This window comes from Phoxinus phoxinus, assembly GCF_949152265.1.
Source record: "Phoxinus phoxinus genome assembly, chromosome: 14".
NCBI classification, from domain to species: domain Eukaryota; kingdom Metazoa; phylum Chordata; class Actinopteri; order Cypriniformes; family Leuciscidae; genus Phoxinus; species Phoxinus phoxinus.
The window spans coordinates 11131285-11159133 of NC_136889.1; the positions used below are offsets into that span (position 1 = coordinate 11131285).

General features: G+C 37.4%; 2 protein-coding genes and 1 long non-coding RNA gene across 12 annotated transcripts in view; 2 read left to right on the forward strand and 1 right to left on the reverse strand.

Annotated features, from left to right (window-relative positions):
- gfra1a (gdnf family receptor alpha 1a) overlaps positions 1-17634 on the reverse strand; it is an 85125-nt gene extending 67491 nt beyond the window's left edge. The window contains exons 1-4 of one of the 6 annotated variants that reach the window (XM_079636187.1): positions 17515-17634; positions 16834-16903; positions 12738-13040; positions 12108-12191 (exon numbers count right to left, since the gene is read on the reverse strand). In XM_079636187.1, coding sequence (XP_079492313.1) covers positions 12108-12191; positions 12738-12927 — 274 coding nt within the window. In that variant the 5' untranslated portion in view covers positions 12928-13040; positions 16834-16903; positions 17515-17634. Of the gene's footprint in view, positions 1-12107; positions 12192-12737; positions 13041-13586; positions 13991-16833; positions 16904-17055; positions 17075-17427 lie in introns of those variants that run through there. The other 5 variants (XM_079636185.1, XM_079636188.1, XM_079636186.1 and 2 more) reach the window with 5 other exon arrangements.
- On the forward strand, positions 1951-6342 carry LOC307010992. 2 transcript variants are annotated; one of them, XR_013800320.1, is made up of 8 exons: positions 1951-2064; positions 3790-4053; positions 4150-4209; positions 4404-4481; positions 4586-4663; positions 4748-4831; positions 5140-5299; positions 5386-6342. It is a non-coding gene; the product is annotated as an uncharacterized lncRNA (long non-coding RNA). The 2 variants fall into 2 exon arrangements; XR_013800321.1 differs by lacking the exons at positions 1951-2064; positions 3790-4053 and having other exon boundaries at positions 4078-4209.
- LOC307010991 (coiled-coil domain-containing protein 172-like) lies at positions 17522-27585 on the forward strand. 4 transcript variants are annotated; one of them, XM_079636192.1, is made up of 8 exons: positions 17522-17785; positions 17970-18055; positions 19200-19316; positions 19593-19758; positions 23005-23106; positions 23209-23311; positions 26810-26897; positions 27068-27584. In XM_079636192.1, the coding sequence occupies exons 1-8, from the start codon at positions 17707-17709 to the stop codon at positions 27095-27097; spliced, it is 771 nt and encodes a 256-aa protein (XP_079492318.1). In that variant the 5' UTR covers positions 17522-17706; the 3' UTR covers positions 27098-27584. The 4 variants fall into 4 exon arrangements, with proteins under 4 accessions (XP_079492318.1, XP_079492316.1, XP_079492315.1 ...); XM_079636190.1 differs by having other exon boundaries at positions 17584-17785; positions 22972-23106; positions 27068-27585; XM_079636189.1 differs by having other exon boundaries at positions 17592-17785; positions 22972-23106; positions 23191-23311; positions 27068-27366.
- Positions 27586-27849: the final 264 nt, after the last annotated feature.

The following is a 27849-nucleotide window of genomic DNA, read 5'->3' on the forward strand; positions in this document are numbered from 1 at the left end:
TACTCAAACAACAAAGCAAGACACACAACCAAACATGTAGAGCTCTCCGTTTTATGTAGCTCTTTGTATTTATACTGTCATGCACAGGCAAGACACAGCAACTTCATATGTTTTCAGAACCAAATTATACCCTGGTTTTGGCTATGAGGAAAACAATCTATCAAAATTCAATCCAATAACTTTTTTGCCATTTATTTTTATTTTTTTGCCAGTTTCAGCGTTGGTGCAATTACTGCATTTTGTCTTTGTAGAACAATATAGACATGTATGCCAATTCACCCATAGACTGTATATTATTATTAACTAAACCAAATAAAAATTAAATTAAAAATATAATAATATGATTTATAAGCTTTTTTTCTTATTGGGACCAAGAAATGACCCCACAACGACAAGGATTTTATATATCACCATCTTTGTGGGGAAATTTAGTCCCCATAACATAGGGGTCCCCCGCCCCACCCACCCCCACCCAACACACACTTAAAATAACATTCAAAGAAAAACATTTACAATTAAGTGAAATTAGTTTCTCATGCTGTTATCAGCTAGAGTGTTTGATTTCCCTACACTGAGCCTCAGAGGAGTGCAAAACAACAGCATGAATAAATGAGAGCGAACAGTGGAAGCCATAACACTAAAAAGTTCAACAAACTGCAAATCTGCAAAAACTTGGTAGCACAGCTGTATATGCTGCCACAGCCATTACATTTGCTAAAACAGACACACAGTATCGGATATTGCTTTTGCTTTTGCATGACTTTTGAAAGTCTAAAATAAACATGGGAAGCATTTAATTGCAACTGAATAAATACTGCATGAACAGTTGTTCCACCACCATTCTGCATCATGAAGTAGATATGCTATCATCTCTTTGGTCTCACTTTACATTGGTGTGGTCCTGCAAGTTAGAAGTCACGGTCAATGGGTATCAATCACTTTCCTTAGCTCTCCCCCTAGGCCATGAGAATGTTTGACCTCCAGAAAGCCGAAAGACAGATGGTGGACTGGATGTGATTGGGTTATGTGATGAGCTCTATGCCACATCAAATCTAGTTGACATCATGCTGTACAGTCAGTCTGTTAACATTTCCCTCAAGAGCTCCTCAGTCCTCCATCAAAGCCCTAAATGTACTGTGCACATCTCTACACTTCATCATTGGCATTTAGCCAATAACAAGTAGTGTTGACAGGGGTGAGCTGATATCTTAAAGGGGAACACTGTTAAAAGAGATCAGTGGCTCTCAACTAGATTTTGGAGATCAGTGGCTCTCTACTTTTGTTTTGTTTTTTACCCAGATTGTACACTGGACATCATCTTGTGACCCCCATATATATATATGCATATATATGCAGACTATGGAACTACTGCATTTCACCCAGATAGCAAAAAACATCCACACGGCTTCTATTTGCCTCCGGCCCTAAGCTGTCGGCTATAGGTGCGTCCCGCTGGCGGGGATACAACGTTTGCCGCCGAATACGTCACTCGCATTTCTAGCGAGATGCCGCCGGCAAATCGCCGGCGGTCCGACTGCTTCATTTTCTCTGGCGGTTGCCTCTGTCTAATGGACTGCGGCCGGCTGGCGGCAAGCCGCTTTAAAATACTCTTAAAATAGTTTTGACATGAATAGACTCAATGAAAAAGCTAAATTCTTCTTCTTAAGTTCTTCATGCTTTAAGTTTAAAAAGTTTAAAGTAAAAAAAAAAACTTTATTTTTTTCCAATCTTAATGTTTTATTTTTGTTTTACCTTATCAGTATTAATTAGCAATTGTGATCTGTACAAATGTTTAAGAAATTGTAAAAGTCCCTGTAGAGATTATTACAAAAAAATATTAATAAAATCTAAACACATTATGTCATTGATAAAACATAGAATGAATGCGCAGTGTTTTTTTTTTTTTGTGTGTGTGTGTGTGTGTGTTCAGAATTATTTTGGGCGGGGCTTATAAGACGGTGGCGCTATAACAAACACATTCGCGTCAATTCATCACTCTACTCGAGTAGTACAGTTCTACTCGATCGCAAAACAAAGTCATCGACGTCGACTACCATCATTTAGGTAAGTACATGTTTCCTTTGTGTTTAACGCAACTGTTTTTAGTTTATATATTTAAAATCTGTACGTTAGTCATCTCAGTTCTTGCCGAACAAGTCAACGTTAGCCATGTTTACGCAAAGTTGCTAGGTACGTTACGTTACAGTGGCGGCGGCTAATATGGGCGCCAAAATTGCAGATAATAAATGTGTACTTAACTTTAAATACAAACATATAATATAAAAATCAAATAATTTACTCATAAAATATGCTGGCTGGTTGTAATTTGGCGAAAGTTTCGAAAGCCGTTGGCGGCCATTTTTTTTAGATGTTTATTGAGCTTTAGCATTAACGTTAGCTATAATCGAGAGAGTCAACGCACGTATTTGCTCTGTAACGTTAGAACAGAAACAGCTGTCGTTGTACTCTGGTCCACCAGACCCTCCGGAGGGTTTCAGAGATTTCCCCATCTGGAACTGCTCCTGGATAAAGGCCGCGTTCAGCGGTAGGCCGTATAAAAAGCCTCGGCCTAAAATAATACTTATTTTGTTAACCCTTGCCAGAGCGTGAGCTTTAAATAATAAGATTAAATTTGAACTATCTTGAAAAAATATACATCATTAGAAAGATATAATACGCAGGTTTCAGTATTTGACCATTATTTTATTCTGAGAAACAGAAACTTATAGTTACAGTTATGTATTATTTTTTTACAGGAATTATGGAATAAAAAAACCTAGACCTCAGTTGCACATAAATTAGCTGTTATTTTTACGATTTTATTCTAAATAGGAATTTTTACTGAAATGTTGTTTTTAGTTTTCAGTCATAGACAGTTTCAACCGTGAAAAACTTTAGAAATTATGGATTATAACAATGTGAATAGCCTGTCGTTAGTCACTCTAATGCACACAAAAGAATAGCATATCTATGAGCCATAAACCAGAATGGAGAAGTGCAAATGTCTGCATTGAGAGACTGAGACTAAATGGGGCAGTTTGACCCATTCAGTCTCTTAATGCACACATTTACACATCTCAAATCTGGTTTATTGCTATCTATAATCACCAACGACTGGCTATTCACTGTTATAATCCCTCATTTCTTTCACAGTTCTTCAACTTCACAGTTGAAACTGTATCTAGCACTGAAAACTAAAAACAAAACATTTCAGTAAACATTCCTATTTACAATAAAATCATAAAAATAACAGCTAATATATGTGACAGGTGCACCTGAGGCTAGGTAACGTTAGCATGCTAGCTAGCCACTATACACAAATTTATGAGATTAAAACCATGTGTTTGCAAAATTACTTTATAACGCAAGTCGAGTGTTTTATATAAACTTTTGTGATCTGGTTTGGCTTTGGATAAAACAATTAGAGAGAAAATATATTATTTTCTAGTATTATGCTCAAGGATAAATTATATCGATTGCCTTTACATTATGAATATAATCTCATTATAATGATACCTGAACATAGTTTGAAGAACACACATACATCGTTACAATCATGTTTATTGAGTCATAAAACATCTTTATCTGAATGTAACAATGTTTTTTTTAACGCTATTGTGATTTGTAATTCTGTGAACTTCTGTACATTTTATGTTTGAGGACAATTCTGTGTTCACTTAAATCACTACACACTGTTTAACACTCACTGTTCCACATTTGGCTGATCATTTTTTTTCCCACGTATATTCCTAACATTAACAATGTGGTTTTGTTCACATTTTCTTGCAGATACCTTGACCAGAGCATAACCGGTTATCTTCACCCAAGAGACCTACTGTTGGACAATCTTTTTGGCTTTAAAGGTAAATGCATGGTTAGTCACAATGTCTGATGAAGAGGAGTCTAGTCTTCCAGATGCACCAGCTGTTCTGAGCTTTGAAAAAATCATAACGAGTAATGGTAACGAGTTTTCCGTGCTGCCCGATGCTCCAGAAGCTTCATTCATTCTAGAAAACCAGGAAAACGTTCAACCATCTGTAGACTTCAGAGCTGGTATGTACAATGTATTGCTGTGATGCTTAATTTGTGATCATGCCACTAAACTATACCCTTTGTTTGATTTTCACATTTTTGTTTCCTATTTCTCAGAACAAGGTTTCTCACCAGTAGTCCAGTCTCCACTTCTCAGAGCCAACAGTTTGAGTACAAGTAAGTGATGTTATTTGTGACATTGTTTTGTCTTAAACTATTGCTTCTATTTAAGATGAGGAATCCTTTTATGCATAATCTGTTTTTCATTAGGGCACTTGACTGCCCTGGATGAAAGGTGTCTAGGTGTGTTGTACAATACAGTAAATATATGCAATAACTTCTAACATATTATTATGTCAATTTATCAATAGGAGAAAGTCATCACTCAGTGATTGGCCCTTGGACTCCCCTGAAATAACGTGTACAGAATCAAGTTTTCAGCTATGAAGGTATATTCTAGACCTATATCTCTTAATATAGTGATTATATAATTATGTTAGTCGTAAATTTGACTGACTAAACCCTGCAGAATCCCTTTTCTTTTGTTATGTAGATGTCCAGAGATTCAAGACTGAGAACCAAGCCCTGAGGGAGGAGAACCAAGCCCGGAGAGAAAGCAATGCACGAGCAGGTGAGAACATGGCACTCTTTCTTAAAGTTTACATATTTGTGTGTAGTGTAGGTTCCAAATTACCATTTGCCTATCTTTTTCTAGCTTCAGATGACAGCAACTCGCTTCAAGAGCAGGTGAAGCAAGTTGGGACAATGTTGAAGACGTTTGCTCGCACTGGGCAATCAGGTACGACTTGCAAACAACACCTGTGTTTGTTAGATTAATTCCCACTGGGGCCACCTATACATGTAGTAGACCAAGATATAAATGTCATAGTTTTGTAGTTGAGGGACCAGGACTGACTACTATGTTCTTTTATTCTGGGAATCAGGAACGATTTGTAAGTGTGCTGCTATTGTTTATAATGCTGTAGGTTAATCTAAAGTCAAATTAAGATTGTACACTGCCTATTCTACAGTCTGAATTCAAAGCCTGTCACATTTTATATTTATGTATGAGAAATGTAATTTGGGGCACTTTTTTTGGATTTTCAGCTACGTTTTTTGGCTATCAAATGTGGGAAGGACCTAAAGTCAACAGTGTGGAGAATGCTTCAGAGTGTCTTCTCTAATCGCCTTTCCGTTGATACAACTTGGACTGGTGTTGGGGAAAAAGCATGTTTTAGAGACCTGTTCCTGAAGACCATTGTTCAAAGTAAGTTAGATATTCTTTAGATATTTTTAGATAGATGTGTATGTGATGTGTATTCAAATGGAATGACAGATCTGTATTTTCTACAGGGGCCATACGGAAGAACCCGGCAACCCAGGATGCCACTGATGAGGCGGTCCAGGTTAATGTTATGCGTTACCTGAAAGGAGCATCTGACCGTGAAGGTGGAAAAAGGCGCCGCACAGCTGAGAGGGACCCACAGCCGACCCCTTAAACCTAGGCTGACTACTGACACCCCAGCATCACTGACAACTGGAACACTCACTACCCTGCAGTCTGTAACAGACTACACTCGACCAATCCACTTTTTTATAAAAAAAACTTTTTTTTTTGTCTGGTCGATATACTTGGTAGTATTTTTCTTAATGTTTTTTTGTGATTTTATTGTTTGTGTAATATGTGTTAAATTGTGAATTAAAAGCACTCTTATACAGGCGCACAAGGAATCACTGAAGATATGCTAATTTGTGTTGCCTATATTGGTGGTTGGGAAAAACCACAGAACCTGTAGTCAGACTTGAAACAATTATAATTACTTACTGTCCTGCAATTGTTAACTCACTACGCCACGCATATCGAACTACTCCAGACATTCACAGTGTAAATCTTGTGCCCCAGATCAGCAATGCCATTATAATTGTCTATTCTACCCCAGAGCCTTACTCAATTATTGCCACTTATCCTATTGTTAAGAATTGCTTGAAAATGTGATGTTATACCTGAATTTATTTGGTATCTTGCGCATTATTTGGTACCATATATCTTCATTACTTGCTATAATGTTTACTGGTAATTCTTTTCATCCCATAACTGACCTCTTGATAATATTAAAAAAATATTTTAAGTGATATAATTTGCTTATAAGGCTGTTTTTAAACAATATATAATTGGAAACTTGCATGTTCTTTAGTGTGTACATTATGTATATATGTATCTTTTTTGTTATATTTCATTGAGCTGACATTTTGTTTCAATGACTATTACTGTACTTTAAAATGTGGAATTAAAACGTCAAATGGAAATTTATCTGGTTTGATCAATCATTATTCTTGATAAACTGCATGCTATAAATATTTTATATATATATATATATATAATAGCGTTTGCCTCCGGCGGGCCGCGAAAAAGCTGCCTTTGTTATAACTGCGGCGAAACGGCGGTTGACCTGCTGGCCGTCAGCGATACGAAGGCGGTAGGAAGGCGTGTTTGCGTGTTTGCGATTACGCCATACTGTCGCTTCTACTACCGCTGGAGAACCGCCGGTGGCCCGCCGACTCATTGCTATCTGGGCACTTGAGTTTTAAAATGTCCTATACTATACTGTAATTGTATACCTGAGCATTAGCAACAGACAGATATTCCTCTGATCCATCTAAACGGAAGGAATAGGAGGAATAGGAGAGAACCAAAGAAATCGATGGTTTCTTGTACTCACAGCTTCAGGTTTCTATTTTAACATGGCCTGCTATTGATTAGCTTTCATATCTGAAGTCTCCCTGAGCTGCAGCTCGCTCAGGAGGATAGAAGAGATTTTAGCAGAACAAAACCCACAAAATGGAGAGAGGGGAGCTGGGAAACGATAGAAACTGATGCTTCCTTGGCCTGCTTGATCTGCACTAACAGTTCCTGCTTAAGCACAGTTAGCGTACAGTTGCCAACATGAAAGGCTTTTGTATTGCGTGATGGACTTTCCCAGAACAGCACCGCAGCGCACAGAGCTTTTATAATGGGGAATAGAGGCTGACTTCGAAGGGTGAATCATTTAAGGAGCGCTTGCCAAGTGCTGTGCTCCCACTCCCGCTGAAATGAAAGGAGTTCCGGTGCTTTGTGTCAAGAGAGGCATCAAATACCTGTGCAGTGGAGAGCAATGCTGGGAAAGCAGTGTGTGGAAACAGCAGAACTGTAAGTGGCATGTGAATGTCAACACTAAATACTTGCTAATTAAAAACCCAGAGTACAACATTACTGATATGGTACTATAATCTTACACAAATTATATCCATGTTCTGCTGTCATGGTGAGTTAACGGTGACCAGCGTACTCCGTGAAACAAAGTGTTCTCGGTCTGGAACTGATTAACCGAGTGCTGCTGCAACTCTAGCTAGGTGTCGACAGCTTCACAGCATCATGTCAGTATAGGGATTTTCAGAAGTGTTACACGGCTAGCCTGGAAGGTCATACAACTCACACTGCACAAAGTTGACAACAAAAGGAAAGGGAATTCTATAACCTTCTGCAGACCCCAAAAATAAAATAAAATAAAACACGACCTTGACTAGCCAATAAACATACTAAACATCGAACATAACATAATGTAGAGATGATGACAAACTCATACAAACTTATTTGTATTCTGAAATGTGTTAGCCATTCAGAACTGAATGGGAATATTTTCAATTCCTGAATTTGAACTGAGAATTGAGCCGCACACAGGATGCATAATTATTCAACGAGAATGACCATCACACCGCGGATTGACGCTCTCTCTCTCTTTTCATTCAAATGCAGCTGGTGCCATCGTGCTCTTCAGTTATTGACTGTTTTTACTGTAAAGTGAAACCAGAGGATGTCAGTATTAAAGTCAGCAAGAAACGGATGTTACAATAGTCTTTTCTTCCCTGTTGTGATGTATATCTGAGAAAAACAGCTTCTTGACCGAACAAAAAATGATCAGAGTAGAAAAGGTTTAAACCACCCCTTACAATCTGAATGAAATTTTAATTGAATTTGGCAAATTCATTCCGATTGACGTGGTTATACAGTATGTAGCACAGTCGGAATAGGAAAGTCACTAGTCCGATTACAATCGGATTATTAGGGTTCATGTATACGCAGCTTGTGAGAGAAGAGATGTCGCTGCAAGAGGGATGGGGAAGTTATTTTAATTAAAGATTACACATGAATTTAAAATAATAATAATCATGTGCACGGATAAATGATTCATAATAAATACAACAATATTCCATAAAAAATGGTCAATTTTCATTTATGGTGACTTAAATGCCTTCTGTACATTATGCATTTGAACTTGTTCGTTCGTCTAGGCTCAAAGCTGCTTGCTAGGAACTGTTTTTCTTCGCAGAAGCTTTGTGTTTAATGAGCTAATAAAATATTTCAACTCAAATCAATATTTCATGTCTAATTGTTTACTTACATGGCAAGTAACTGTGTAATAAGCTTATTACATGGCTACATTAACTGGATTGATGTACATTATCCCTTACATAAACTAAACAAGCATAGTTAGTCAAAACAAAGAGTTTAGAGTCAGACAGACAGAAGAATAGACATATAGATAGACAGACAGAAGAATAGAGATAGATAGATAGATAGATAGACAGACAGACAGACAGACAGATTTCACCCTGAGAGCTATATGTCTCCACAATGACAGACAAACTGTTGTTATAACAAAAAGAGCACTCCAGAGAGTCCAAGAAACAACACATTTATACGGCAACTCATCCTTATTCATAGTCGAGCCGTGCTTTCCGAAATTGTTTGATGTCCTGTTCTTTTTCTCATGGGTACCCCATCATTTAGGCAATTTCATCCCAGACAACTCAAGCAGCATAGCTGGCTATTACACTTTGCGTTACATCTTCCCCCTACATCCAACAAACCTAGTCCCATTTGTTTTACAGGGCCACTGAACACTAAATGGCAATTGCCTGATATTGCCAAGGACTTTATCAACAAACTCCAAATTTTACACCATGCATCTCTCCATGACAATAACAGCTTTTGTTTTCCAACCTTGTGCATTTTTATTTTCCCCTGACAAGGTTGAATTACTACTGCTGAGGCCAGGTTCAGATATTCTGCAACAGAACACTGTAGAACAGATACTGCTGAGATACAGAACGAAAGTGTTTCAGCATAGGAGAGTAAAGGGTGCTCTGAGTGTTCAGGCGCTTCGTTTCTCTCTGTTCTCCTCCTGCATAAAGCCTAATGATGTGGAGGTAATGCAAAGTCAACTCAGATCAGAGGACGAGAGAGTGCCAAATAAGTGTGAATAAACTAGCTGTGAAAAGTGGTGGTTTCCTCGCTCCTTTAAGCATACTGCCTGCTACTAACTAATTCTCTGTTTACATCCAGTTTCGTTTTATAGTGAGAAAATCCCACCCAATTAGGTGTAATTTTTGTAAGCTTTTGTATCATCACACCTATAACCAGCTACTGCTTTTGAAAAGACCAGCATACACTAAGATGCATTTTGTATGGCAGTGTTCTGGTGTTTCCACCAGGCTTCTTAAAGAAATAGTCTGTCCAAAAATTTTTTAATTCCGAGGTAACCAAATAGTTTTGGTTTCAATTGACTTCCATTGTATTTTTAGCTTAAACATTGGAAATCAATGGGAACCAAAACTGATTGGTTACCAACACTCTTCAAATCATCCTCTTCAATGTTCCATAAAAAGAAAAAGAAAGTCACAAATGTTTGGAAAGACGCAAGGGTGAGCAAATTATAACATTTTTAGGTGAACTATCCCTTTTAAATAGCCTAACTGGCAAAAGTTGGAAAAAGAAAAACCTGGAACACCTCAGGAAACATTCAGGCCAGGCGAAACGGATCTCTCAAACAGTTTACATTTCCCTGTCCTCACCTATTTGTTGACATTTCAGGCCATTCTGAAGCAAGACTTCTGCACTCAATCCATCTGCAGCAGCTCTGCTATAGAAAATGTAGAAACTTTGACCCCTGGATTACCCTGTCTTTGTATTTGTTTTATTGGCACTGTGACTGAGGCATACGAGGGCACTTCAGGCAAATAAGGGCCAATAGTCCCAAGAGAGAGGAAGCCCTGCAGCATTCAATAAGTCATTTAATCGAGTGGAGAGCAGACATCAATACAGGTAAAACGCAGCAGGATACTCAGCAGGAAAACGGACATGGGAGAGGTAGTTTTCATGAGAACTCGGTATGTTTCACATAGAGAACACACAACCATGCTCCACACCCCAATAGAGCACAGCTGTGTTTTATAAAGGCAGACCGTTTCATGAACAAAGTTTTTGTGACCCCTGGCTGTGTTTCAGCGTTTGTTTTGCTCTCAGTGTTGTCACGAAGAATATATTTTCCCACGTTAAAGTGTGGGATTTCAAAAACATGATAATTCAAAAAGTTCTGTGGGGACTGTCCTGCAAAGTTTTTCTCCAACCCCATTTAATCACGTTTACTAGAATGTGATTCTAGCATAATTACTATAAACTTCCAGGCAGGTGTGTTGAGGCAAGTTGGAGTTAAACTTTGCAGAACTAGCCTAGCTCTCCAGGACTGAGTTTGGACACCCTTGATCTAAATTGACATACATTAATTATGCAACACTGTTTGTTAGCAGATCTAACAAATCTACATTCTCACATCCTAAACTATAATTGTAAAGTATTAATCATTATTTAGGTATTATGTAGTATAATTTAGATTCAATAGTCCTCTACGTTCGTTCGGTTACTGACTAGACAAATTAAAGATGCAGTTAATGGTTCTGTAAGGGGCAGAAATTATAAATACATCATAAGCATAACTATATTGTGGAGACATTTCCTTTATTGTTTACCATATCTCCACTACATTTAAAAACAAACATATGTAAATATTTTAACTAAATTAGCCCAGACCAATGAAACACGCTAATTAAATTAAAACTAAAAATTATTTTGAATCTTTTGGCTGTTGAAAAGAAAGTGCTGAAAATAAAACTGACCTACTACTTCCAGACACCCAGAATGTAGTCTGCCTTGTCTCAGTGTATATGTCATAAATCCCCATGTAGGTGGGGAACCGATTCCCCGCTTGGCCTGTTTCTAGCCATGGAACTCAGCCGTCAATCAATGTAAAAAGCTTTCCAATAGGGAATAAGGAGCACCCTCAAATTTAGAGCAAATCTGCCGTGAGTCTGAGGGAAGTAGCAATCTACATGTTATTTTAATTACTGTGGTGTTTACCACCTTATTCCTGTTCCCTGAGGGAACCGGAAACGAAATTCGCTTTCGTTATTTTGACTGACATGACTTACCAGTGACATTGAATTTGGAAGGTTGAAGTTTTCTCAGTTTTTTTCTCTTCCTTTTACAACAAATCAAAACAAATGCTTTAATATTAGTTAATTAAATTAAGTGTTCTCTTCATCCACACTCTCTTATGTAGAGGAAATCAATTGCTTCAGAAAACTCAAACTTTCCTTCTGCCTTCATCTGGTGCTCTTAAACCTTTGCAGTCACCATCTGTTGTGCACACCTTTGGCAGTGCATCTCTGCTCTTTTTATTAGGGCCCTTTCCATGGTGAAGTAGGGAACAACATTGCCACCTAGAGGACGATCCAAGTCAGCATCCAGCATCTCAGGCCAGATTCACACAACCCCTGCTACCCTCACGAACATTTTTTCCTAAGTAACCCGAGGCACATATAAAACGAAATTTCATTGCAACCCCTCCCCCAAATAAAACACATTCAACTGCTACTACTGTCACATCAGCAGCACCTCACATAGGCTGCATCCCCGAACCGAGCGATTTCCATTTCCCATAGAGTTCGGTGAAGTGTACAGCATTTATAATGGTTCATTGAGCACTAACCATGAACATTCAGAACTATATCTCCCCATGCAAGATCCAGAGGATCAGAGACTGGAAGATAGCATGCATCCACAAGGGCATAGAGAGGAAAAAGAGGGAGGAAAACAAGTAGGACATGAGATACCAATCCCACTGGTTGATCTATAGAATCTCAAAGTCTTATTTTTTCTTCTTCTCAAACAGCATCTTTATTAAATGAGCACAACCTACCTGCATAGATGGGGGCCAGTCGAAATATATCTGAAAGCCGGCTGTTCATAGGCTCATATGGAGAATCCTCAAGTAAATCATTCCCTGCAATATTAACAAATGAAATGTGATTAAATACCAATAATGACATGCTATATGAATGATTAAATCTGTTTATCTTAACTGCACTCTTATTATTATTAAACAACAAAGCTGCAAACTGTCCTTTATGTTTGTTAGTATTTGGGTCATTGATTCATGGGACTGGTTTACATTTCTGGAGCCAGTTTCTGGTTGATTAGCTACACTGGTCAGTTGAACTGAAAAAGCTCCCTCCAGCACACACACACACACACACACACACGCACGCACGCACACGCACGCACGCACACGCACACACGCACCATAAAGCATCAGACGACCTCACACTCCATAGACTTTAATGGAAACACTTCAGAGAGGCATTTGAAAACTTTACATTAACCCTATCTGATAACAGAATCTAGAAAAGCAACTCCTTGGCTTGGTATTATTGCTTGCTAAGTATTAAAATAAAGAGAATGTCTTAAAGAATGTGTGTAACTTCAAACTTCAATCTGAACCTTGGTCACAGCTATGATGAATGATTATTAGTGCACGAGGTCCACGCACCCTGTAAATGCTGATAGATCCCCCAGTAGACGCGCAGGCAGTTCTTTTCTTTCTTCATGGCTCTTTTACAGCGGCAGTTATACAAAGGGCTCTGCTTTAAAGCGTCCAAGGCAAGCCGACATTCATCCTTCGCCTCCAATCCAGTCACCATACTGAAGTTGGTCTCCCTCCCCGCCACGCACTGCCTCATAGTTCGATACTTTGTGCTGCATCCCGGCTCCTTCAAACACAGCTCGTTCGCCTTCACACAGTCCAGCCGGTTTGAACTAGTAAAGTAAGACTCCTCGGCAGATAACAGCACATCTATGGAGGACGACAATACAAAAAAAAAAATCATATCACGAACAGGATCCCGTTTTATTTAAAATGCCCTAAGAACTACTCAGACTTTTACAAGCGAAACAAGAACTGTTACTTACTAATTAACAATTCATATTTAATTTGTATAAATATTACATTTATTGTTGTCACATTAAACATTTGCTAATATTGTTTAAGAATATAAAGGGAATGGGATGTAATAAACTTTAGGTGCTTTAGAGATTAAAATATTAACACAAGAAGATTTAAGAAGACTTAAGTGGAAGTATGACAGAGCCGATTCTCAATAGCTAAAATTTGCCCCAGTTATGAGACAATTGTAACATCCTAATTGCATGGGCTAGAATATAGTTATATATTTGACGGGATCAAAAAGAGCACAGTGTAAAACAATTATGTTTTATGGTCTTATGATGATATTTGAGTTTTAAACTTAAATACAATAGCTACCGCACGTCTATGTACCAGTAGGCTAGCCTATATATAATTGACCAAACACTGAATATGTAAAACCGCACTCTAACTCACCCAGCAGTGGTAAAATTATGTAAATCGCGGAGATGATCATTGCGCTTTTTATCCGTGGGTAAGTTGGTTCAAACACGCTATATATAGTTTTGACGATGAAAATTAATCCTTCTCATTCAGGTCCATTGAAACATCGTTGGTCCAATATACATCCAGAGTAGGCTACATAAGAAAAAAATGCTCCGTAACCTGGTCCAAAACTGTCAGTAACCTATATTTAACGATTTCTAGGATTAAGATGCATACACGATGTAACAAACAAACAGAGTCGCAAGGTAGCAAAATAAAACTCCAGCTCTCAGGATATGCTCGTGCGACTGAGCGCGCGACAGCACTGTGGCATTCGGTTGCGCTGTAACCCAAACCAAAAACCACACGCGACTCACTGCACGCTCAGCGTTTCTGCGTAAAACACGGCAACAGGACAAAGACGTCTCGTTTTGCCACTCCACAACTTATGTTTACTGCTCTGTTACTATATAACAGTTATGATACAATGCACGTTTCTTTCTTTTCACGTCAATTATTGAGTGTCTTCAGTAGCCTCATGCTGCAAGATGCTTTTTTCCCTTGTCAATTGGTGATCTGAGTGGGTCATGTCTTAGAAATTGCATAGCAGACGTTGAAATCGCTTTTGTTTGCCTTACTTACAGATGTTAGTTGGACAATCTGGTCTGAATAGAATTGGGAAGATTATAGCCTACATAACCAGTGAAATCAAGCAAATGATTTATGAGTATTAAACTGTCAGTGAGTGTATCAAAGTCTATCTCGGTTCGTGTAAATAGCTACTTATCTAAGGGAACATGCCATAACATTTGTAAAAAGTTTTTGTTGTAGGTCAATCTATAACAGAATGACAATATATTTAAGTTATGATATGGCTTTCCTTGCCGGATAAACATACTTCACAAAGTTTTGTTGCGATCTGGTTCACGGTGAAAGACTGGTGGAGGTCGCCATCTGTTGGTACGTATATGCATATAGCTGACTACAAGACCTCTGGTTCTCAGCCTTTGTAACTTTGGATCCTCCATTGTCAAAGTCAATATTAGATGGTCATCCAAACAGGCTATGATTTTTATCCAATTTTTGTACTTCTGCTGAAAGAACAAAGGTGTCTGTTTTCAAACCTTTTATTAACACAGACAAACCAGTGTTAGCTGACTCCAACTAAAGCTAAAGCTAAACCCCTTTTATTTTCAGTATTTAAAATAAATGTTAAGTAAAATAAAAATATATATTTTTTAAAATTAGAAAAAATACAAAAATATCAAAACATAAAAAAATAAATATAAAAAAACGAATTCAAAATAAAAATAACAAAACACATAATACAATAAATTACAGGACGAATGTCAATACGTTGAAGTGATAATGATTACGTTTTATTTATTTATTTGTTAACTGTAGAAATTCACCAGATGCAGAATTGGTCATTGTGGAAATTCTTTTTAAGAACACCCTACAACTCAGTTCAACTACCGTAACCTACTGCAGTTGAACATGAGTAACTGTCTCTGAAGAGTAAAAAAACACACAGAATTTGGCAATTTAATTTTTTTTGTTCACAATGATTAAAGTCACCAAGCTGTTAGTGGCTAGGAGGTATTCCTACTTTTTTTATTTTTTATTATTATATATATTTTGTGTGTGTGTGTTTTAATGGATTTATTATTTGAATTGTTAAATTACTTAGATATAATTGGTTTACATAACTTTAAGACGTCACTCCAGACTGGATTCTGAATAAGAATTCTACTTATTCTGTCTTGCTTTTTACAATTTAATGGCTTTATAGTTAACTTGGTTAAACACAGATCAATTTCTCTTCACGAATGAGATTAATTTTTACTTACGAAAAATCAAAACCATTTGACGTTTATCCTATATACGTTTGTCTGTCGTTCAATGGGGATCAATCATTTTGACCAAATCTATTGACAACTGTTCAATCAACAGGCATGCTTCTTGTCTAATTTAAATGCCTTTTTTTCAATTAACTAGGTTTCTACAGGCCGTGACAAGCAGGGTATTTGTACCAGGCCTGGCTTTGGCTCTAAGATTTAAGGTGGCTCAGACTCAGACAGTTGAGTTGGTGGGTGTTGGTTTGATTCTTGAAGAAAAAGTCTGAAAAACATAAACGTCAATCAATATGGACTATTCATTTTGCAAATGAATGTCAAAATGATATAGTCGTGGTCATATAAACTAGAACACTTTAATGTGCTGTGTGGCACCAGATCAAAACCATCCTTTCCAGCAGTGTCTGGGAAGATGTAGAAAGTAAAGAATGACATGACAAACACTGCAGGACCAAATGGCGCCAAATTAAACTTATCGATTGCTGACTGTGCTTATAAACGCCAAACAATACGGAGACTGGCAGTTTAAATTGCACTTCAAAGTATGCCGGTGACGAATGAAACTGTTAGTTGAGGAGGCCAAACGACTGAGCTATCCAATGGGCTGACACATTTCTCACATGGTGCATCTACACAGTGCTGCCACACGTACAATACTTATCGTATTTGTACAATAACTTTGACCTCTGTACGATGTAAATAAATAAAAATCCCATAATGTTCTACGATAATTTCTGAATTTTGTGACAATTCAAATGATGGTTGTTGTAATCATAGGACTTCTATACTCATTTATCTAGCAGTGGATTCTACATCTATCGCCATGATTGTGAGGAGAACTTGAACGTGGAGTTACACATGTCTTCCATCTCATCTCACATTACGTCTTCTCGGCCAATCATCATGGAGAATGACTCTCTCTCATGAGCACAAGTTAACGTTCCTTTTGTATATTGTATACAAAGTTGTATATCATAACCATGTCATCTCTGTATGTTTTGCAAGAACAGAAAAAAAATTATGTTCCTGCCGTGGCACTTAGGTCAGTTGTTTCCAAGCTGAGGTTGATAGTTTAGCAATAAAGTAATTTGCAGGTTGTGTCAACAAGTTGTTGGTCAAGTTAAATAGCTGTTTTCTGTACATTTGACTCGATAATTTTGACCTTCTAGTACCATACTTGTACATTTGTAATATGGCAACACTGTACATCTCTGCCAGTGTATCATCGGTTTGTAAGGCTACTGCAAGGCTATATGTTGTTAGACAGCCACTGCCTGGAAGTTGATGCCATTGTTTGTATCCACTCTACATGTTCTCAATGGGGTAATGACAGTGCAACTTCTGAAAAGTTTGAACTGAAACAATAATGAGAATAAAGTCACCTGATTCCAGGAAGTACGAAGAACAGATTCCTCATTTTGCCATCTTCACTCAGGAAAGGCAGCACAGAAACTGCATGTAACATATATGAAAAGATGGATTTAAACAAACTGTTTAATGCTGCACACAAAAATTATGCTACTAGAAATATATATAAAAAAATGTATATATAGGGGCTATGAATAAAAACAGATACAGATTTATATCTAAGTTATTTTTCTCACTTTAGACAACACTTTCTCAACATTTAGACATTTAACGTTAATTCAAATAAAACGCCAACAATAAAAACTGGCTAGGTTAGCTGATTAGGCTAACTTAAAAGTCCATAGAAATCATAGAAAGTTCGCATCTACTGCTACAGGCAGTTGAAGATCTGTTTTCCTGTAGGCCCTAATTCAAAAGAAGAAAAAAGAAAAGAAAAAAAGTAACGCATTTAATTACTGTAAAATATGCTCCAATCATCTTTGTTTTATTTACAACTTTAAAAAAAGGTCTTGTTTGGCCTAGTTTTGGACAACATGAGGATGAATAAATAATGACAGAAATCTAATTTTCAGGTGAACTATTCCTTTAACATGCCTTCTTTAATTTACCTTTACTATTTCTGAACTACCATAAGAATATTTTCTTGAATCAGTATCAGTAAAGCGGACTAGAAGGGAAAACACAGAATCACTTACGTCTTTAGCGCGCGCGCGTTTGCGAATGCGCAGTAACAGGTGGCATGATTGCGCATGCGCAAATCGCATGAATACGAAACGCCTTTCCCCCCGAAACAAATTATCAACCGAGCTGTCCTCGTCATTTGACTGCTACTAAGCTAAGTTAGCCAGTTTCCTTCGTTTTGGTATTTGGTATTTAATCATTAAAAAATGAGCCTAGAATCTCTCTTCGAGCAAATTTTATTGACAGAGCAGCAGGTTTCGGAAAATATCAAGCAGCTTCATGAAGGTAACGCTGGGCAACATGGGCAGGTTAACGGTTAATTTATTGAGATGAGCTCGCGAGTTTTTTGTTGAAAATTCAACACAACAATATTTTTAAGTTATTTTACATTTAATGTTAAAGTATTGTGTTAAAAATACGTTCGTAGAGTAAGAAAAAGTTTATAATGTTTGTTTCTTTGCTCATTCAGTTAAAGCTGCCATCAAGAGTGTACAGGACAAAATAAACTCCTCATGTGAAAAATTGGAGAAAGCACATCACGAACTGGACGATAAGGTTTGGACAATTATTACCCAGTGTTTAAAAAACACACAAACACACACAATGGAAGATTAGAAAAGATAAATGTCCCAGTCCCATGTCATTTCTTTCTTAAAGTGTTATCTGTAACTTATAACGTTAGGCCTAAGTTACATCTGATAGAAATATTGCTACACAGCACAGAATGTCCACTGTCACTCACTTAAAGTTTATCTGTGCAGAAAGCTGATATGCAGTATTAATATCCTTTGGCGCTGTGAAAAGACATTCGGTTTCATGATTAAAACACTTCATCTAATGGACAGGATACATTAAAATGGAGTGGATCAATTCAAAGCGGCACTGCAAAATCAATCTCGTTTCTTTCAGATTACATTAGTATTATTGTTGAAAAACCTTTAAAAATACAATTATCCTTGCAAACATATGGCACACCGTTTGTTTGATACCAATGTCAGACATAGTAAGTCAATGAGCAATTGAATCATTTGATTAAAGAGGTCACTCTTTTCATGAATTCTGAGGTCAATACAGAATCAATTGGATTCTGAATGCAGATTACTTCAGATGTCACCCATTCACATGAACTGATCATCACGTAGTACATTTTAAAATGTATATTTAACATTTTCACCGTTTTTAAATTCATCCGTTCTGCATTGTGGAAAGTTTAGAACATTTTATGCCTTGAATGACCTCAGTGATCCACCTGAGGTAGTGAATGTCATGAAAGACGTGTCTAATTTTCTGCGTAATATTATGTTTGGTCAGACCAACGTGTGCCGTGTAATTACAAAGCATAATTTGCTTGCATTCTTTGAAGCCAGGTAGAGAGTAATTACCTGAAGGATCCTTGATGTCTTTCACAGTTGACTGAGCTGTTAAAAGGAGAGAAGCAGGGACTTGAATTCAAAAGGCAATGCTATGTCAATTACAGAATGACCTACAAATACAATGACATAAGCCTACCTTAACAAACAGCATTGAAGCCACTGATCCGTCAGATGAGCAACATTCTGTGCTGCCGGCCTGCCGCAATGTCTTTGTACAGCCAGTTATAAAACTTCACTGTTGTGAATTCAAAGTTGATTTGAGGGACACTTTTCGGGACCATTTGAATAAGACACTGGTCAAATTCATGATTAATTTGTGACCACAGGCTCAGCTCCTGTCTGAAAACAAACTGCAGCTTGTTTTGATGACAAAGCGACAAGATCATCTGGGAAGGAAGAGAGAGGAACTCCTGGAACTGCAGAGAGACCTCAAAGAAACCCTGGTACATACTTTCACATTGAAGAATATTTATATTCCGTCTTTTTGGAAAGGCTATTGTCTCTTCATTACACACCCCATTAAAACACAACAAAGTTAAGCCTGAAACAATATTATTACTATGAAGCTTGTTACCATCATGTGGACTGTTAAAGAAAGACGTCATTGGCCATTGAAGATTTCAGAGCCATGCATTATCCGTCATGTAATACAATGTACATGCTGAAGTTCTTTTGTACTCTTTTTGTAATACAAGTATTTCCATTGTTTTAAAATTCAGAACAGACTGAAAAGAGAATTTCGTGAAGAAAGAGAGAAATTCCTGAAGGAGATGATAACTTTCAACAATGAATTCAACCTAATCAGCAACAGAAATGCTGTTTTTCACACCCAAACCCGCTCTAAGATCCAGAGTCTGGAGTTGGAAGCTGAAACTCTACACAGAGGTGAGTGTTTTATTGTTGAAAATCAGACAAAGGTATGTCATTCACTGCTCATCAATGCATTACAAACTAAAGTCCAATCCAACCTAAATTAATCCAATAATGGTAATATTTTAATGTTTTTAAAAATCTCTCATTTGATAAAAAACACAGTTTTTATTGTGAAATATTATAATTAAAACAATTGCATTATATATATATATATATATATATATATATATATATATATATAATATTAGTTTAAAATGTAATTTATCATTCTAATGGACCTTTTTCACGGACAATGATGCTGCGTTTCCACAGTTATCAACATGGCAAATCTAGTAAAGTTTTTAATATTTTAATTTGAAAAATAAATAATACACATTTATAAAGCTATAGCCTTGTGTTATATTATCTTGGCAGTAAATTATAAAACCAACAAAATACAAATTAACCCTCCTGCGAGGGTGTTTCTGATACATTGGCAATGATGGCAAATTTGACATCTTTCTCTTCTGAATGTTGTAATAAATCTCTCTATATTTTTCCCTCTTTGGAAAGTCATGGAAACACTAATGCAGATTTTTTTGCTTTTAGAGCAAATGCAAATAGATAAATTATATTTCCTGTCATCTCCCATTCACCGCCATAGATGTTTACCCAACTATAAAGACTTTGGCTTCTGAGAACCCTGGAAATCTGAAAAGGGTCCAAATGTTGATTTGGTGTTCAAGAAACATTTCTCATTGCAAAAGTGCTGCTTAATATTTTTGCGCTATTAGGCTAGTGATAACGTTTTTTAGGAGTCTTTGATGAATAGGAAGTTTAAAGTGCCCCTATTATGGCACTTGAAAGGTCCCTATTTTTGTTTTGGGAGTCCCCAACTACAGGTTTACATGCATGCAAGGACAAAAAAAAACACTTTAATTGTCTTATAATATGCATTTATTTTTTACCTTATTTGCTCATCGACTCCCAAAGATTCGCTCAACGATTCATTTTTCCAAGCCCCTCCTTTGCGTGATGCTAATCTGCGGTGATTGGTCAGATGACCCAGTCAGTTGTGATTGATATACTGCGTGCAGAGCTTGTCGGAAACGGAACGCCCATCACCATTACTGCATAGGACTGGGAGGAAATTTGATTCTTAAATGCATCGTGATGCAGACGTGCAAATGTCAAAAATCGATTTTCTAAATGTTTTTTTTTTCTCTAATAACACAATATTGATGGAATGCAAAAGGCAGAACTCTGAAGCGCGGACGTGGAGTTCCCGGACAGTCTGTGGCGTGCACATAACAGAGACGTGTGATGGTCACGTGATGGTCTCTTCGTTAAAAGCTAACGTATGGAAAATTGGCAATTTCAATGTGACCTATTTTGTATTTTTTGTATGAGAGCTGCTTTTCTGTATTGTTTAGTTTTCAATGCTGTAAATCGATCTGTTATACATGCGTTATACGTAGGTTTACTGTACTGCCCTCCACAGTCACAGTGTGTATCAGTGCAATGCCAGTCACAAAAAGTTACATTTTGACTGTGCTCTCTGCAGATGTTCATTTTCTTTTTTTGTATAAGCTGTTTTTGATATTGATATACAGCAAAAATTTTAAGTCATAACTCTTTATTATTTAGTTGTGTATAAGAGCGGCTTTGTATGTTACTAATTATTCAGAATATGCGTATCTACCTTGCGAATATGCGAATCATGAGGTGCCTAGAGATTCCCACCCCTATTACTGGATTATGGCTTGTCAAGTGTTGAAAAAGTCCGACAAGGAAACGAGTTGCTGATGAACCAGAAAGTCAATCGCAAACACGACTGGAGCAGGACCTTTCTCCATGGTAAGTGTCAATGTAGTTTATAGCACTTCAGGCCGATTAAACATGCGTAATCGGAGTAAGAATGTCTGATAAGTGACGTGCTGTAATCTGATTATTCTTGCTGTCTGTCGCCATTTGTTAGTTCAGTGTAACGCGTCACAGACTAATTAATTGCCGAATTTAATTAGGTGCATGTGTGGGAACTGTATCAAAATACCAAGCGAGGCTGAAAATCTTTGCTTTAAGGAAGTACGACAGGTTGCGTATTGTTTCTGCAATACTATATGTAATGACCCATCCTTCAATAACAACCGGCTTGCGACTCCACCGTTGAATGCATTTAGGTTGAAAAAGCAGTCGTCAGTAAAATGACGGGAACACAGCACAAGGTTCGGGTTATAGTGCTGTGGTATCGTTGTAAAGATAACTTTTAACCACTGATTCTTCACATGCTCATCCTAGGGCAGTGAAAAAAACAAAAAAACAAGATGTGTGTGCTCACATCGAGCACAGCGTCTTCTCGACAGTTTTCACAGGAATCAGCTGCAGTGTTTGAGGGGTTCAAGTTTTCCCTGGTTTCTGCGTGCGCAGTAAGTGGGCGGGCAATATACTAATGTTTAGTCTTGACGTCACAACGAAACGGCTTAGGATTCGTTTGAAAAATGATTCAGTAAATTGACTCAGAGTCGACTCTTACTTTTAAGAGACAATAACTTTATATACAGTGCACTTTCAGATTTAAAACTTTGCAGGATGTTTTCATTAGAGCTATGCTACACACTACATGAAAGGTCATTTTCAAAAATCCATAATAGAGGCACTTTAAAAGAATAGTATTCTTTTGAAATAGAATTTTTTTGTAACATTATAAACGTTTTTAGTACACTTTTGATCGATTTATTGTGTCCTTGCTGAATTAAAGCATTCATTTCTATCAATCTTCCAAAAAATCTTGCTAACCCCTATCTTTTGAACTGTAGTGTACCTCATGCCAAAGAGTCCATGGTCTCTGAAGCAAATTGTATTGGTCTGTGCTGGTTTTATTTTCTTAAGCATTTGATTTTTTTTTTTTTTTTGATAAAGTCAAACTTGACATTGTTTTAGTCAAAATGGCTATTAAGAATCATATATAGGTTATCATTACCTAAACATTTTTATTTTGTATTTTAACTAACTTCTGAAAACATGATTTACACTGTTAATTCACTAACCATCAAATAATTCACCACACGAGATTTAGCTAATTATTTGAGCCAAAATTAGTGTTAATGAGCACTGAATGACTCAGGCTTTTGTCGACATGCTGTAGGCATGAAGTACACTAATTATACAAAGATACAGAAAGTATCTTTGAAGAAGTTTGTCTGTTGAAGAAAGTCTGTTTGTTGTAGTTTGATTGCTTGCCAACAGGTTACTTGAGTTATCACCTTTGCTGTTCCTCAGAGGTGGACTTGCTGAAGCAAAAGAACACTTTGCTGAGTTCCATGGAGGCAGAGAAGAGATCACTAGAAGCTGAACTCCAGGATATAAAATCACAGCGTACAGGTGAAACAAGGCTCTGCTCCCTTTCAAACTTTCTCTGACATAGTTTAAAAAGTATCCATGTGTCAAAAAGGCCTCACCCCCTAGTTTTCTGTTCTTCTGCAGATATAGAGAGGGATCTGAAAGAAGCAGTGGCTTTGACAGAGATTTTGAAGACAGAGAGGCTTACGGTCCGTCAGAAACCTTCAACGGACAGCACCTGTATCAGGCAAGAAAGTTAAGACCTATCACAATGTTAGTGTGTCTTCATCTACCCAGGGAAACATGATTTATGAGGAGCGTGAGCAAAGAATGCTGAATATCCCTTCATCCATCTTTCCATCGTCCTCCTCCTGTCACTTCACCATGTGTAAATAATGCAGCATTAGATCCATCCTATTAATTAGGTCTTTGATATGTTGCTTACTATGTCCGGTCCAGAGTTAGATAAACACAACCCCTTCAGATCAACGCCCCACTAGGAAGTGATGATGGAAAGGGGATCGATAGCTGTCCTGTCTCAGGAAGAAAGCTCCTCCACTGGGGTGTGTAAATCATATGTAGGGAGTAGTGTGGAGCAAATCTTCCTCGTTAATAGAAAAGACTGTATAAGCCCTCAGGATGTGCTGAGGACGAGTCTTTTGGGACAGCGCTGCTAAGCTCAGGATATGTTCATTCCTCTCCTATGTAGTCATGAATCACTCTTAAACACATGCCCCCATCGTGCAGAGGGCAGTTTTTCCCTTTTATTGATCATCTGACATTGAACACGTCAGTTGAAATTAACAGTGTCTATTTAAGTGGAAGTTATGAGAAAGACTCTATCAGCATTCCAAACTTTACTACATGGCAGGGTTGAAGTGATTTATTTTTGCACATGTAAAGATGTTTCAGGTTTCATGTGTTTTATCAGGCACTTTGGGTTAATTCAAGACTTTCTTAAACCTCAGAGATGGTTTCCATATTATTTAGTGAGCGTATATTCACATTCCTCATTCATTATAATGTTTTGGGATGCAAGTTACACCAAACCATTATAATAAAATTTTCTTGTTCATATAGTGAAATTATTTACCTATTGTTCTAAACTGTGTTCGTAAATCCTTAAATCCCTTTGAAAAGTGTGCATTAATTATTTATTTTTTTAATGTTGATTCGGCTTAACTGGTTACATCCTGGAAACCCATTCAACTGGAACAAAAAACATTGCATTTCAAAGAGATTTACTTCTTTTTCCAAAGCAAAATTTTGTCTAATGTAATAATGTCATTATATGAAAAATCAAACATATTCAGTTCTAATTAGTAAGTGATTTATACTATACAGACCGGATTTGTGGATTTCCAAGGCTGTTGTGTTCACATACAGTGTGGAGATTCTTTTCCCTTAAAGGTGCTGTAAGCGATGACTTGTAAACGCTGTTGATATTTGAAATCACCAAAACAAACACGGCCTTACCCAAGGATCACACCCCTATCTTGATGCCTCCGTCCCCACATTCACATACACGCTATGCAGCGACTATGGATGGATCTGCTGTGCCTGTCACCCGAGGGTATGATGTCATCAATAAGGAAAATGATAACCCCTGATCATGAAAAATTATTAAAATAAAAGCTCCCTACATAACATGATAGTCCAAGTAACTAATATATTACAAATGTGACAAGATTAAGGGGTTATAGCGGTCACTAATAGAGGAACCAAAAGAAAAAACATATATTAGGAGCATGTTATCTCACTTTTCCGGACACACTTTAGGAGCCGATGCTTGAAACGGGCGGTGGAGGAGGTTTATAATAATAATGCAAATTAACAAACAAGTGAAGATGACACATGAGTATATTCAAGAAAAAGACTGCATGCCTTAGTTCTGTGAAACACAGCAAAACTAATGTTACTCGCGTATCGAGAAGAAATAAAACAACCTCAGCGTTAGTTTTCAGGCCTGCCTGCTCCTTAAGATCTCGGCAGCGCTGGAAAGCTCTGATATTAACGCGAGTCTTACCTCTTGCCTGATCATAACCCTTCTTTTAAAAGGTGTATTCCCCTGGCCTTTTTTTTGTTTTGTTTTTGGCCATCTCTCTCTTTCTATAGTAGTTCTGCTAATGTCTGTCTTGTGCACTGAGCTCTCTCCTCCCCATCATGAGTGTATACGCCCCTTACTGCTGATTGGCTAAAAGTGTGTTTTGGTGCTTGGTAGGCTTGCTACGATAGTCGGTGTTACCGGTGTTACATGGTGTTCTAGTCACAACACTGGTTTCATCACTTGCCCACCACGGCACCGATTTTTTTTTTTTTACGCAATTGACTAGTGTTGTATGATCACGCTCTTATTGATGTGAATGCTTTTAAACAGTTCAAGCGCGACAAGACTAAAGAGACTGTGCTATAAGTCCTGCCTATTACACAAACACACACAACCCACAGAAAAGACGCGTGTCAGTCGCCTATCAAGTTCTCTTTCGGTCTTGAACAAACCAACACACACAAATTATGCCAAAATGTTTGTTTTGTCGAGTGTCCTCATAAGAGCAGTCTTAAATGATTTAAATAAAGTCTAAAATAGAGATATGTGAGAAAATGGGACGCGTGTCAGATCGCGTCTCTGTCAGCAGCGGCTGGTCTTAAAGTGTCATTAATGTTAATCAAAGAACAAAGAAAGGTTAGAGAGTGAGTTACTCACTCAGACCCAGCGCCAGGAGGATTATTATACCAGTAGCCTAATAATCATGAATGCACTCCGCTATCTTTTAACACATCTCCGGCGAACGGCTTCTTCACGCAAAAGAAAAACTCATCCTGAAGCGCAGTGAAATTCAGCGCCATATGTGGCGTTTCCTGATGGATTGAGGCTGTTCGTTAACTTCATATTATAAGTTCATATATGCAATTCACACGAGCTCTAAGCGCATGCGAGAATGCTGCGCGTAGTCAAACTTTATTAATGAAATAGAAAATCAGAGGCAATCATTTCTGTAATGTTTTTGTTTTGTTTTTACCGGTTAGCCGGTCACACGGCTTTCGGAGTTTTCAGTTACGTGACTGGTGCAGAGACCTGAGTGTTATTTACATATTTTTTATTTATTTAGTTTTATTCTTTTTTTTTTTTTTTTTTACATCGCTCCTCCCGCCCGATGAAACCGATATTACCGGTGTTGTCACAAGTCGATTAACCGGTGGGAGAATATTATCACTGTCACATCTCTAGTGCTTGGTTCAAACCACTTTTCAAAAGCATTTTTCAAAAATCCCTTACTGCACCTTAAAGTTGCTTACCATTCATGTAATTATATTCTTAGGTGCTTATTCAAGGCAAGCATTTGTTTCGGTAACAAACAGCAACATTACACACTAACTAAAGTTAGAAAAGTGAAATCATAATCAACCACCACTTTAATTCACAACTACGTTTTTTCCATGGTTCTGCAGTTTCAGCAGCAGCTCTTTTGAATATCGGTGTTGAAAACACAATTTCACATCTTTCATTAGGCCTTAGTGCATTCAAGAGCATTTTTTCTGTTCTTTTAATACAGTATTAACTTGCTTGTAGGTTTGAACAAGATTAAAGATTATTACATTAAACTAATTTTTAAATTAAATGAAAGATTTGAAGATTACAAAGACATTAAAATAACTAGTGTCATTTTAAGATTGTATTATTTCGCTTTGGGCATCATGATCGGCTCTTCCTGCATGAATGTGTCTGTCTGTGTGTGCCATTTAGACTCAAGAAAGAGCTGGAGTCATATAAAGAAGAAGAGCTTGAGCTTCTGCGACAGACCCTCAGCTCTGAGATTCACTCCCTGCAACTGGTAACTATGTACTTTCCAAACACAATGATAGAAAAAATGGTCTTTCTCATTGACGCTGCTAATGCAATCTCCTTCCTTATATACCCAAAGCTAAGGCACCAAGGAAGCATTTTAAGCGCTTTAATCTGAAAAAATTACTGTTTCTTTCTTTTTCTTTTTTTTCTTTGCAGAAGTTAGCAAAGAAGGGCAATTTGTGTTGATGCTGGGGACTTCAGTCAGACTTCAACGTATGCTTGAAAAACCCTGTTTTGTAGGCTGATACTGTATCTGTCATTTTGATTGTCGTTTTTATAGTGACCGTTTTGTTTGGCCTGGGAATTATTTAATTTTGTTGGACACAGACTTCTTATACAGTGTAACCAACTTTGTAACAACTTTAGATGATGTGATCTGTAGTTCTGATCTTGCTTATTGCTTATCTGTACTGTTAGAAAAGCTTGAATAAATCCAATGTGTTGAACTATACTAGCTCTTTCTAAAGTAGAAATTTTATTTTTCTATCGATACCTGTCTTAATCTCAGGCACAGATTATGTGATTCTGTGTCACAGTATGTATTCACATACAAGTACTTTAATTGCTGACAACACTGGCATCTAGTGGTCATATTTCAACAATACAGCCAAACAGAGAACATTAGAATGCTTTTTAATATCCATGTTTGAAAATAAAAGGGTTGCGTACAGACTGAATTGGATTCATGTTAATCCTAAAAATACTAGGCTGCTTGTTTGTTAAGAAATGCTTTAATACGCATTTTGGACAGATGGAAATGGACTGAAAAAAATCACACTATTATGTTGCAACATGCAGCATTTACGTATGGAATAAACAGGGGCAGATTCATTGGCCTTAGGCTATGATTGGTTAAGTTGGATGACTGGTGCACATCTACCATTAAGCTGACCTGTCTGATTCTCGTCTCCTCCTTAGACCCCAATTGGCAGATTATT

What these genes read in the sequence shown, in the direction of transcription:
- LOC307010991 (XM_079636189.1), top strand. Translation starts at nt 17,707, where the DNA reads ATGAGCCTAGAATCTCTCTTCGAGCAAATTTTATTGACAGAGCAGCAG. An exon ending in GAGACCTCAAAGAAACCCTG is followed by an intron (nt 19,317 to 19,592) that starts GTACATACTTTC and finishes TTTAAAATTCAG; the next exon opens with AACAGACTGAAAAGAGAATT. An exon ending in ACGGACAGCACCTGTATCAG is followed by an intron (nt 23,312 to 26,809) that starts GCAAGAAAGTTA and finishes TGTGCCATTTAG; the next exon opens with ACTCAAGAAAGAGCTGGAGT.